General features: G+C 34.1%; 1 protein-coding gene across 2 annotated transcripts in view; it reads right to left on the bottom strand.

Moving 5' to 3' along the window:
* LOC132154396 (receptor-type tyrosine-protein phosphatase mu-like) overlaps nucleotides 1-14,341 on the bottom strand; it is a 186,365-nt gene that overhangs the window by 86,855 nt on the left and 85,169 nt on the right. For both annotated transcript variants that reach the window (XM_059562927.1, XM_059562926.1), the window contains exons 7-8: nucleotides 13,640-13,933; nucleotides 595-903 (exon numbers count right to left, since the gene is read on the bottom strand). In XM_059562927.1, the coding sequence (XP_059418910.1) occupies nucleotides 595-903; nucleotides 13,640-13,933 (603 nt within the window). The remainder of the gene's footprint in view (nucleotides 1-594; nucleotides 904-13,639; nucleotides 13,934-14,341) is intronic.

The following is a 14,341-nucleotide window of genomic DNA, read 5'->3' on the forward strand; positions in this document are numbered from 1 at the left end:
TTCAGTTTTAGATTTACTTCAAGTTTTATTCATTTTGCTGCATGTATTTATTTTTAGTTTTCTTTTTACATGTGTCTATATAGTGTTTATTACTTGTATTACATATTACATGTATTACATATATTATATGATAGATTACGTATACATTCCATACAATAATTGTGTTATATACAGTTTTAGTTATTTTAAAACATCAGGTTAAACCATGTTAAAATAGTAGAAATATTGCCTTGGCAACTAGCTGAAAATAAGGATTATATTTATTTTATTTTAGCAACTAGCTGAAATATAAAGTATATTTTATTTATTTAATATTATTTAATATTTATTTTATTTTAGGCAATCAGCTGAAATAAAAAGTATATTTTATTTATTTTATTTTATATTTATTTTATTTCAAATAACAAAAATTGTGTTATTTGTTTAGTTTTTTAAATGGTTAATATTAACCAAATCAGTATATTACATTAAGCCTATCCCTGTATGTGTGTATATATATATATACTTATTTTTGAAATATTGAATATTTTAATGAATAAATCTATTTTATATTAAACAAAGATATTTGCCAGTTTTCCACTCTCTGTCTCTCACCATCTTCATCGGTCTGGACGTGGATCTCGGGACTCTCTCTGACTCCCTCGCGGTTGCGCAGCAGCATCTTGACGCTGAGGTTGGTGAAGGGCGTGAGGTTGTGGATGGTGTGCTGGGGGGCGGAGCTTCGGCTGTCATATGATGCCACCTCCCTGCTCTCCTCCTTGCCGCCTCCTCTGGAGCGGTACTGAACTGTCAGACTGTAGTTGTGGCAGCGCGTCACATTATAACCTAACGGCTCCCAGCGAAGCGACACCTGACGAGCCTTGATGTCCACCACTTTCAGCTGCCGCGGGCCGTGCATGGGCTCTGAGAGAGACGCCAATGAAAAACACGGACCATTTACACAAGCAGAATGACAAAAATACACAATAGTTTGTAAGAAATGCTTCAGGGCCAGAAACATTCTCAATACAACAGCCCACACCGATGCAAAACCTTCCCAACAACACGTTTAGGAAAACATCTTCATTTAGGAGAGAATCTCAAACAATATCATATTTGCTTTGAGAACTAAAAACTTCAAGTATATTCACATTACATTTATAGAAACCAAAACTAAACATTGTCAACATTTACTCAAGCTCATCTCATTTCCGAACCCTGATTATTTGATTTATTACAATATTTAACTGTGATGCACAAAAACGCACCAGTACAGCAGTTCATGATCATGTATGTGGAGGTTCAGAAAGCAAAATCACTAAGAAGACATCATAGCATTTATTTTGACCTATTTTACATTTACATTATTGAGTTTGTCTTTCAGTTGAGTTTATATCCCACAATAATTTTTCTTGTAATACTGAGTTTATATCTCACAATTAAATTTTATTTTTCTTGTAATTCTGAGTTTTTATCTCACATTTTTATTTTATTTTCTTGTAATTCTGCGTTTATATCTCACTTTTTTTTCTTGCAATTCTGAGTTAATATCTCACATTTTATTTTATTTTCTTGTAATTTTGAGTTTTTATATCACATTTTTATTAGATTTTCTTGTAATTCTGCGTTTATATCTCACATTTTATTTTATTTTCTTGTAGTTCTGCGTTTATATCTCACATTTTATTTTATTTTCTTGAAGTTCTGCGTTTATATCTCACATTTTATTTTATTTTCTTGTAATATCTCACATTTTATTTTATTTTCTTGTAATTCTGCGTTTATATCTCACATTTTATTTTATTTTCTTGTAATTCTGAGTTAATATCTCACATTTAATTTAATTTTTTTGTAATTTTGAGTTTTTATATCACATTTTTATTAGATTTTCTTGTAATTCTGCATTTATATCTCACATTTTATTTTATTTTCTTGTAGTTCTGCGTTTATATCTCACATTTTATTATATTTTCTTGTAATTCTGCATTTATATCTCACATTTTATTTTATTTTCTTGTAATTCTGAGTTTTTATCTCACATTTTTATTTTATTTTATTGTAATTCTGAGTTTATATCTCACAATTTTATTTTATTTTCTTGTCATTCTGAGCTTTTTATTTCACATTTTTATTTTTTTTCCTTGTAATTCTGAGTTTATATCTCACATTTTTATTTTATTTTCTTGTAATTCTGAGTTTATATCTCACAATTGTAATTTTTTCCTTGCAATTCTGTTCATATCTCACAATTTTATTTTATTTTCAGGCAGTTTTGAGTTTATATCTCACGATGAAGCTCGCAATTGTGGGGGAAAGTCAGAATCATGATTTGTGCATTTAAAGTCAAATGAAGATTTATACGAAGAACAGATGTGGTACCAGTGTTTTATTTATTTATTCACTAATGTAAGAGCCGTGTAAAAATGTATTGGGTTTATGTACAAAGAAAGTCCCTCACAGAGGTTGGGAGTGAATGGAGACCGTCCCTTTAAACAGACACATTTGGACTGATTTCTGATTGTGTGGCTCATGGACTGGGATCAGAGCCCTGATGCTCATGGTCCCTGATCCCATTTCTGCAGGTCTGGAAGCACAAGAGCGGCTCCTATCAGCCTCTCCAGGATCAAAGCAGCAATCATAGCAGATGAAAGACAGCGTCTCAGACTCAATCTGATACAGCAAGACCAAGACGAGCATCACAGAACAGTCCAGAGACATCAGAACTGCTTTAGTTCCTCTTTTGTTTATTGCTTTGGATGAAAGAACCTGCTTAGAGAACACACCTTGCAGAATATGCTAAATAAAAATAATATATATAAAAAAAGGTGTATCTAAAAAAAATTGCTTTTTTTTTGTACTGTCCTCAGTGCTTAATTTTTTTGCAGAACACACACAAGTCATATTTGTTAACGTCTGAAACATACTGCGACTTTTATTTCAAAGGGACTATATATGACCCAGTGCAACTTATAGTCAGTCATGACTAATTTTCTGGAAAATACTGTATGGTAATCTCTTTCACAAAACAGATGTTTGCATGAAATATTAGCTGCATGCAAGTGTAAAATCTTTTAGGTCTACAAGGTTTGGAACAATTTGTGGAAAACATTTTGGTCTTCATTTTTGGGTTTGCAATAATCAATACATTTATTTAATTTGTTTAAACCACCTTTACCAGAATCACTATGCTGGTCAACCAGCACAAAAGCAAAATCATCCTTCAGATGAAACTGATCTGCTTTCACAAACTGTTCGGAGAGTCTGAGGCGCGCAGATACAAACAGCACAGTCATTAATAAAGTGTTTGTCTCAAGGCCTTGCGTCAAGCTATAAAACACATTCAGGCTCCAAACTCAACACTTTTATATGCATCAGGAACCCTGCTCTGAAGATCTCTGTTATTTTAGTTGAAGAACGGGTCATTCTGATTAAAAAATGAACCCTTTACTTGAAGCCTTTATGCATAATGCATTATTATAAATTTATGTTATAATGCATTAAATATTTTCATAAGCTATTGTAACCAAAGTTAAAATGCATTATAATATTTGATTCCTTGTTAAATCTGGTTGTGTTTTAATGCACTGCATGTTTTGAAGATGCAGTAATGAATATACAAATATTATAACTGTGGTTGAAATTATTTATGAATGCATTTTAAGGTGCATTAATTAATGCATTAAATACTGCATTATATAAAAATGTTTCAAGCTTTAGCAGATTAATCAATGCGAGTATTTATTGCACATCATCTCCATTAATTCACCTGAATGTTGGTGCAGTTTCATTACAACAGTTTACCATTAGCCTTGAGTGGCTCCTCGCCGTATAGTTCAATGACAGACACTGTGAATGTTTCAGAAGAATGAAAGGTCGTCTCAGATGTGTTTGCATGTTCCTCTGTGAAGCTCGTCCTTGACTGTTCAGACCTGACAGCCGAACGCTCGCTAAATGATTAAATGCAAAAGGAAGGAAGGCAGATAAAAACAGAAGGCAAGCACGCATTACAGAGGACAAACCACATGCAGAGACGGAGCAAACGTGATGGAAACACCTTGAATGAAGTTTAGCATCGCGGATGCATTTCATCATTTATTCACAACACCAATAAGCATAAGACAAAAATGACATTTGGAAAGGTCAGAAGCACGAGAAACAGCTGAGCACACAGTTTAAGAATCAGTCTTATTCGGACAAACCACACACACATCATCATCATCATCATCACGCTGAAGAACACTGATGGACTGCATGAACAACATCAACATTATTCACAAATAAGTAAAAAACGTACCGACAGTTGCCAAATTAAAAAAATGTAAAATTACAACTAGTTAGTGCTTGTGTAACTGTTACACTGAATAGCATTTTAGTGGGTGTCTTATGCAAAATGAAAAATGAATGTTTAAATGTTTAGGAAAAATGTATATTTATTTTTTGCACAGAAAAACAAAAACTAAATTGCAATTAAATAAAACAGAATTTTAAAACAATTTAAAGCAGTATTACACATTGCTTTTATGCTTAAATGCTTATATATATATACAGTATATAATACACGCTGTATATATTTTTGTCAAAAATAATCAGGCTCCACTATTTTTTATAAATTAAAAATATTATTTAATATTATTAATATTAATATTAATTATATAATTAAATGCTGTTCTTCTGAACATTCTATTCATCTGTGAATCCGAAAAATAAAATGCATCACAGTTTCTACACAAATTAGAAAATAAATAAAAGTTATATATTCTTCATATATATTCATATAAAAACTATATTTCATCAACTATATTCTCAACTATATTTCAAACTATATCTCGGTGAAACTGGAAGAAGCTCATAATGGCATCAGAGAGTCTGAACATTACTGACTTACAGTATTAGCAGGATTAGAAGTGTTTATGCTACTCTTTGTGTGTGTGTGTGTGTGTGTGTGTGTGTGTTTATGAATGCACGCTCACGTACAAGTGATGGGTAAAAAGACGGAGTGAACTAATTCTCGGAGGTCGATATGAGACACACACTGCCACATTTATCCTTTTCACCGTTTTCTAAGTTCAGCAAATGATTAAAAAAAATATGACATTGATTTTTGTGCTTTACAAAAGGAAAAAAGCAGGAACAGCGTGTGAATCAAGCTCAGCTTTAAAAACTATTGATTTTTTTGGAAAATTGGCTGTATACACAGAACGATTTCTGAGATTATTTAAGAAAGCGTCTGAAATGTGACCCGCGAGCTCTAGTGCACCATTATTCAAGTGCTCTTATTTCCAGACATTTCCTCCCTATTGATGTGAAAACCACTTTGGGACGAGGAACGATGAGAAAACACGAGCCGAACGTGAGACGATTCAAACGATTCAGACCAACTCCAACAGCTACACGATCAGTTCAATATTCTTTAAAAGTCTCCAGAATTTTAAACACAGACTGTAAGGAAACTGTCTGACCAAACAAACAAACAGTGAAGAAGTGCATCTGTCGTCTCTCACAGATTAGTTTAGATCTGTTTAAACGCTGCTTGATCTGTGCAGATTTCTCTCCTGATTCAGACCAGAACACTTTTTCACTGGAGGAAGTGTTATTATGGATTATTTGAGTTAAAATCATCTTAATGCTGGATGTGTTTCATCTTTTGTCTTCTCCAGATGTTCACTGATGGACTGGAGTGCTGTGGATTATTGGGATGTTTTTATCAGACTCTCTTTCTGACGGCACCCATTCACTGCAGAGCATCCATTGATGAGACACTGATGCAGTGCTACATTTCTACAAACCTGATGAAGAAACAAACTCAGACTCATCTGAGATGTCCTGAGGGTGAGTAGATTTTCAGCACATGTTCTTTTTGGATGAACTATTCCTTTAAATATTTTCAGAATGTTTTTAATAGTGAAGGCTGAAATGAAGTGAACGAGAGCTGATGGACGTCTGAAGGCTCCTTCACTTGCGTTTTCTGCCGTTTAAAGAGAAACACAGTAGCATTGAGTGTGTGATGTACAGCTCAAACCTGCTTCTCAACTCCGTATCGTGTGTTGATCTGTAAACGTGAGCCGTGAGAGCACAAACACGAGCACATGATGAGCTGACGGGAGTCAAACACACTGTACGAACGGCTAAATGATGCTCGGCCTCTCTCACCATGGCTAATTGAATAATTTCAGCATGACATTTAGATTGAGCTATTAGCGGCTCTTTATCATTACAGCTTGACATTTAAACAATGTTTTCTAAATTATCAGCCTATTATTGGCTCCTGTTCATCCTAATGGCCCATTCACATCACTTTTATCATGCAAATAGATGACATGATTGCACGACACCAGACATTGTAAAACAACGAGAGAAGTGTGTGGGTGTGTAGCCTATATCTGTCACTGTACTATTTTATTGTGGTAAGAATAAAAATTAATCCACAATTTTCAAGCATTTGTTAAGCAACCTAATACAACATAAAGCATCACAGAGCTTCATAACACAACATATGGTAAAGCATCGCTATGCATCATAATGCAACAAAGATTGTAACACACTTTAATGCAATATCAAGCATCATAAAGCATTGTAATGCAGCACAAAGTAACATTGTTACACATTGTAACGCATCGTAATGCAACAAAGCATCATAATGCATTGTAATGCAAGAAAGCATTGTAAAGCACTGTAACCCAACATAAAGCATTGTAATGCAGCACAAAGTAACATTGTAACACATTGGAATGCATCGTAATGCAACAAAGCGTCATAAAGCATTGTAATGCAACCTAAAGCTTTGTAACGCTTCATAATGCAACAAAGCAATGTAACACACTGTATCACAACATCAAGCATCGTAATGCGTCATTAAACATCGCAACACAACAAAGCATCAAAATGCAGTAAAATGCAACCTGACGTTTTGTAGCGGTTCATAATGCAACAAAGCATTGTAATGCACTGTAATGCAACAGAAAACATCATAAAGCACCTTAATGCAACAAAGCAGCATAAAGCATCATAATACATCGTAATGCAATAAAGCATTGTAAAGCAAAATAAAGCATTATAAAGTATTGTAACGCATCATAACACAACATAAAGCAACAAAGTATCATGAAGCATCATAACACATTTGTTAATTTAAGTTCTCTGTTAAATCCTGACAAACATCTTGTAAAATGTGCGGTGTATTCTGTAATATCAAGGCTGTCGCACGTTTATTAATGGGTTCATTAATTTCCTCACCATGGCTTCACTATTTGGAGGTTGTCAGCTCTGGTCACTTTCAGCTTTTATCGTATAGAAAAAAGTAAATGATGAGTTTTGCTTTCTCCCAGCTAAAGTCAGAGGTCAGTGATTGGTGTGATTTTACACACAGATATCACTTTATCATTTGCATCTTCACTCGCTCTGATCGTGCTTGTTTCAGTGAGAGCGTAGTTGAGTTTTCACACCGTCACTGATAATTAGATCTGCTCTGAAGGTGATTTCACCTGGCGTCTCTCGATCTCAGTCACTGGCGGTCTGATGGCTGTACTGACGGATGCAGCGGATCGCTCCTCACACTAGTTAATATAACGCAGCTCTTCTAGCAGGTGGTTTAATGAAATCAGCGGTGCGACCTGTCGAGCTCAATCTGATTTGTTAGACTGATGTGTCGATCTGCTCGTGAAGAGCAGGAGGTCGTAGGGTCGCACTTTGATATGAAGGGAAGCGGGTCATTCCCTGTGAACCCAATCACCAGCGCGATGGTGTTACCGTGGCAACTGAGAATGGGATCTGCTGGAGTCTGTGTTTGGGATGGAGATGAGAGAGTGTGTGAGGTATTTAGCGTCCGTCCCATCAGCCCTTTATCGGCTGAGAGTCAATGCCAAATCTAATGCTCACCTCTACTTATACAACCACTATCAGCCAAGAGCGTTATTTTTTAATCTGAAAGAAATTCTAACTTTTATTCAACAAAGACTCGTTAAACTGATCCTGGCACATTGTTACGCATCTCAACACATCATAAAGTGTAATAATGAATCATAATGCATAACACGTCATGATGCAATGTTATCCACTGTAAAGCATCAAAACGCATCATGACACATTATAACGCATAATGCATCATCCATTAAGCATTAAAATCCATAAAGCAACATGACAGTTTTTATTTCTATAAATAAGCAAAACAACGGTATAACACATTATAATGCATGATGTTTTTATACAGTCTATGATAATAATGCTTAAAGCATCATAATGCAAAACACGTCATAGTGTTTAATGCATCATAACACATCTTGACGCATCATAAAGTATTATGACGTGTCATAACATATCTTGATGTGCATAACGTATGCATCATAATCCATAATGAATAACCCATAAAGCATCATGATGCATAATAACACATCATAAAGCATTCAGATTAGAATTTTAGCATCCTTGAACTAAATAGTTTTTAAATCTATTAATTAGCAAAACAGTGGTATAATGTCTAAGGCATTATAAATCAAAAGGAATCAACATGCATAATGTATCATAAAGTATCCTGACATGTCATAATGAATATTTGCGCATCATAAAGCATCATAATGCAAAATCTGTCACATGACACATAATGCATTATAAATCATCAAAATGCATCATGACACATCATAACGCATAATGCGTCATGATCCATAATGCACCATAACACATGATAATGCATAACGCATCATAGCACATCATAAATGCATCATAACAGTCATCTATAGAGTAGTGTGCTATATTACAGCTCTTCTGAACTCTGATGCTCTTAGTGAGAAACAGATCTACATTCAGGCTGACTCTCTCTGAAAGTCAAATGAATTGAGAAGATTTGAAGAAGTAAGAGTGAAAGTGAATGCTGACAGAATGATCCCCCGTCTGCTGTGTAATAGGGGTTTTCTCAGTTTGGCTGAAGGTTTGGGTCTAATGAAACACGTTTTCTCTGCGTGATTCATCTGACAGCATGTACATTATGACTGACAGATACGGAGAGAGATGAGTTTACAAACAGCCTGCAAAGCGCTGAAGCTGATTCCTTTCTTATTTATTTAATTTCTCCCACCGCTTTAAAATCAAACTTAAAAAAATAAAAGCAGACAAACAGTCAGGAGTGAATTTATCTTCATTAGCGCTGAAGCTCATCTGCTTCCACTCAGCTGCCATTACTGATGACGAACGACATCAGAAGCAGAGAAGAACGACAGATTAAAAAAATAGAGACCGGGAAGAAAGAAAGTTTCAAAATAGAGACAGAAAAAAAAGAACTATTAGAAAAAAGACAAGAAAGAAAATTAAATAAATAAGAAAATGTTTCTAAATATTTATATATTTTATTATACATTATACATGCATATGTATATATAGGCCTATTTCAAATCTTCCATTTATGTCTAAAATTTTTGAAAAAGTTGTGTCTGCTCAATTGAGCACCTTCCTGCATAAAAATGAACTGTATGAAGAATTTCAGTCAGGTTTTAGGCCCCACCATAGCACAGAAACTGCACTTGTTAAAATTACAAATGACCTGCTTCTTGCGTCAGATCAAGGCTGCATCTCATTTCTAGTCTTACTTGATCTTAGTGCTGCGTTCGACACCATAGATCATGACATACTCATAGATCGATTACAAAACTATACAGGTATTCAAGGGCAGGCTCTAAGATGGTTTAGATCCTACCTGTCCGATCGCTACCATTTTGTTTACTGAAATGGGGTGTCATCTCATTTATCATCAGTAAAATATGGAGTGCCACAAGGATCCGTCCTAGGTCCTCTTCTATTTTCAATATACATGTTGCCCCTTGGTAATATTATTAGAAAATACGGGATTAGCTTCCACTGTTATGCTGATGATACTCAGCTATATATCTCAACGAGACCAGATTAAACTTCCCAATTATCTAAGCTAACAGAGTGTGTTAAAAATGTAAAAGATTGGATAACCAATAATTTTCTCTTATTAAATTCGGATAAGACAGAGATATTAATTATTGGACCAAAAAACACCACACAGAATCTTGTAGATTACAATCTGCAACTAGACGGATGTACTGTTACTTCCTCTACAGTCAGAAATCTGGGTGTTATATTGGACAGCAATTTGTCTTTTGAAAATCATATTTCCAATGTTACAAAAACTGCATTCTTCCATCTTAGAAACATTGCCAAGCTACGAAACATGTTATCTGTTTCTGATGCAGAAAAGCTAGTTCATGCTTTCATGACCTCTAGACTGGACTATTGTAATGCACTTCTAGGTGGTTGTCCTGCTTCTTCAATAAACAAGCTACAGGTCGTCCAAAATGCAGCAGCTAGAGTCCTTACCAGGTCAAGAAAATATGATCATATTACCCCAATTTTACAGTCTCTGCACTGGCTACCTATTAATTTCCGTATCAGTTACGAATTATCATTACTTACCTATAAGGCCCTAAATGGTTTAGCTCCTGCGTACCTAACTAGCCTTCTACCACGCTACAACCCATCACGCACCCTAAGGTCACAAAACGCTGGACTTTTGGTAGTTCCTAGGATAGCAAAGTCCACTAAAGGAGGTAGAGCTTTTTCACATTTGGCTCCCAAACTCTGGAATAGCCTTCCTGATAACGTTTGGGGTTTAGAGACACTCTCTCTGTTTAAATCTAGATTAAAAACGCATCTCTTTCGCCAAGCATTTGAATAATGTATCTTAAATTGTGACTGCAGTTGTATCTGATCAAATGTGCATTTTTATTCTTTAGCATGGGTTAAACTAATTAATTTTACTTTGTTGGATCAGCAGCTATGCTAATGATGTCTCTATTTTGTTTCTATGTTTTGCCGCGGGATTTACATCCCGTGGTAACTAGGATTTACACAAGCTCCAGTCTGGATCCAGAACACCTGAGAAGAGATGATGCTGACCCTCAGAGGACCTCAGATGATGCTGACCCTGAATCAACAACAGAACTAACAATTATTGCTACATGTGTGACTGCATCATATAATAATTACTGTTAATAATGTTCATCGTCTGGTTGACTACGTCTTGTATTAATTTTTTCTGAAAATACTTGCACAAACTGACAGTCACCACTTATAAGCTTCTACTAAATATTGTAGAAATGTAATTTTCTGTAAAGTTGCTTTGTAATGATTTGTATTGTAAAAAGTGCTATACAAATAAACTTGAATTTAATTGAATTAAATATTGTATTAATAATAAATTAAAATATAATACACACATTATAAAATATTATGAAAATTATAGTATTAAAATATTAAAAAGTATAATTAAGTAAAACTATAAAAATGCACAAAAAGTTTAAAATACACAAAAAATATAAATATATAAAAACGTAAATATTACAAATACAGTATAAAACATTATAAAAGTTTTAGTATGGAAAAAAGTGTTTTAGATTTAGGTTTTGTAATTTTGTATTTTGTATTATATTTATTCACTAGTTCAAGTAAAAAATTTAGAAAAAAAAGAAAAAGGATAAAAAATAAAATTACAAGAGAAAATACAATAAAATAAAATACAAAAGAAAGTAGAGTAAGGGAAAAAAAAAGAATAAACAATAAAAGAAAGTAAGTTTTCATTGATCATAAAATCATATGTTTATGTGTGTGAGAGATCAAACCTCACATCCCATGATGCATCACACCGAGTTATCCTCAATGGTTCTCATGTGAGGCGTCAGGTCTGAGTGAACATTATATGAATATTATGATTAATGTTAAGTAAGTTCTCCAACAAAGGGTCATATCAGACCGAGACCTTGAAGGTCTGTGAGGCAGATGAAAGACAGAAGACAGTATGAGATGTTTCTGTGAAGACGATCGTGTGGTTCATCAGTGAAACATCTGCACACACACAGACCGAAGCTGAACAAACACGCTCTTACAGGAACGTCCTTCAGAGCCTCACAATGGGAGCGTTCAGAGCATCAGTGAACCCCAGCGACCCGAGCGACCTCGCACAAATATCACGTCTGGAAGATTCACATACAGCAGAAAACACTAGAAGGCTGAAGTACTGTATAATACAGCATTAGACATTGTGAAAGTCATGTATAAATATAATAATAATAATAATAACAATAACCATTATATAAGTTATGGAATAAAATTATATATGGAGAAAATTTTATTTATAAATGTATAGTATAAAAAAGCACAAAGAGATATATACTGATATATATATTTTTTTATATATAAACCTTAAAATATACAATAAAAATTAAAATTAAAAATAAAGTATATTTATAAGTAAAGGTATAAAAATGAAAAGCTTAAAATCTACTAAAAATATAAATATAAAAGATTAAAATATGAAATATAATATAATAATAAAATAAAATATTATGAAAGTTACAGAATAACTAAGTATAATAAAATACATTTTATATATATATATAGTCTCTTATAAAGAGTATTATAAAATGTAAAGTATAAAAACTACTAACATACTATTTTAATACTAATTTTAAAACAAATTTTAAGTATAAAAGTCTTAAATTATACTATAAAAATATAAATACAGTATAAAACATTATGAATATTATAGTATTAAAAATGAAAAAAAGATTAAAACACACCCACAAAAAAAATAATATATATATATATATATAAATATGTAATAACATATATAATAACATAAAAATATAAAAATCAATTAATACAGATAATAAAAAAATTATGAAAGTCATAGTATGGAAAAATGCAAAAGGTATATTCTAAAAGCTAAAAGATAATATACTATAAAACGTGATAATATATGCATCCACACACACTGTAGAAGCAGTTTTTGTGTGTAATTTCGGCGCTCAGGGTCATCAGAGATTGTATTGTGTCTTGTTCTCAGGCAGATTTATTCACTAGTTTTTAGTAAAAACGGCTTTTATTTCAGCTCTTCGAGAGGAAAAAGCACGTAATCAGAGGAAGCTTTGCATTCAGACGAATGTCTTTGTGCGGCTGACGAAACAATAACGTGCAGAAATGATAAGCCTGCATACCTCCCACAAAATAATTCACTTTCAAGGGTACAACTCATTTTTCTCTGTACGTCTGTTTCTTTGTCGCTGGACTTCCATTAAGCTCAGCAAAGAGGGAACAAAGACAGGAGAAAAAACCCTAGTTTCTGCATCTGCTTCAGCACCGAAACACATTTGTTAAAGATGTAAAGTACGACTAATTTTACTTAATTTTGTTGTGTGTTTTTTATCCATTTTCTTAGTATATCTAAGTCGTTTTTAACAGGTGTAGTTTTTCTTAATATTTTGAATTAGTGTTTAATTTTAGATAGGTATGTTTGCTTTTTAATTTTAGTTTACATTTAATTTCAGTAATGTGACATTGTTTGTTTAATGTTAATATTGTTGATAATCACATTTTTGTTTTTAGTGTTATTTTGTTTCAATGCTTATTTTATTTCAAGTAACAAACATGTGACCCCGGACCATAAAAATTGTAATAGGGGTACATTCTTCAAAATTGAGATTTATAAACATCATCTGAAGCTGAATAAATCATCTCTCCGTTGATGTGTGGTTTGTTATGATCGGACAATATTTGTTTGAGATGCATCTATTTGAAAATCTGGAATCTGAGGGAGCAAAAACATCTAAATATTGAGAAAATTATCTTTAAAGTTGTTCAGATTAATTCTTACCTGCACATTTGGTGCGGGCTCTCAGCGGCGGCCCCGGGGCCCCGGTTCCCCCCTCCAGGGGCCGTGTCAGCAGAACGCTGATCTCGTACTCCGTGTCGGGGTCCAGATGGCCGATCTTGTGCGAGGTTTTATCGACGGGCTGCAGGTCGTACATGGTGCCGGAGACGGTGCGGTACTCCACCTCGCGGTTGATGATGGGTCCGTCTCCGTTGATGGAGTTCGCATTGAGCTGGATCCAGAGATACGTGGCCCCGACCGCCATGAGCTGAGGAGGAGCGATGGGAACCGGTGGCTCTGGGAGAACACACAGAACATTAAACATGAATAACAGTGCAATTACAGACAAACATCAGTCATTTAAACTCTAAACCAACAGTCTATAATCATAATAACACTTCCTCCAGTGAAGAAGTGCATCTGCTGTTGTCTCTCACAGATTAGTTTAGATCTGTTTAAACGCTGCTTGATCTGTGCAGATTTCTCTCCTGATTCAGACCAGAACACTTCTTCACTGGAGGAAGTGTTATTATGGATTATAGACTCTATGTGTTTGAGTTAAAATCATCTTAATGCTGGATGTGTTTCATCTTTTGTCTTCTCCAGATGTTCACTGATGGACTGGAGTGCTGTGGATTATTGGGATGTTTTTATCAGACTCTCATTCTGACGGCACCCATTCACTGCAGAGCATCCACTGATGAA

This window comes from Carassius carassius, chromosome 12, assembly GCF_963082965.1.
Source record: "Carassius carassius chromosome 12, fCarCar2.1, whole genome shotgun sequence".
NCBI classification, from domain to species: Eukaryota; Metazoa; Chordata; class Actinopteri; order Cypriniformes; family Cyprinidae; genus Carassius; species Carassius carassius.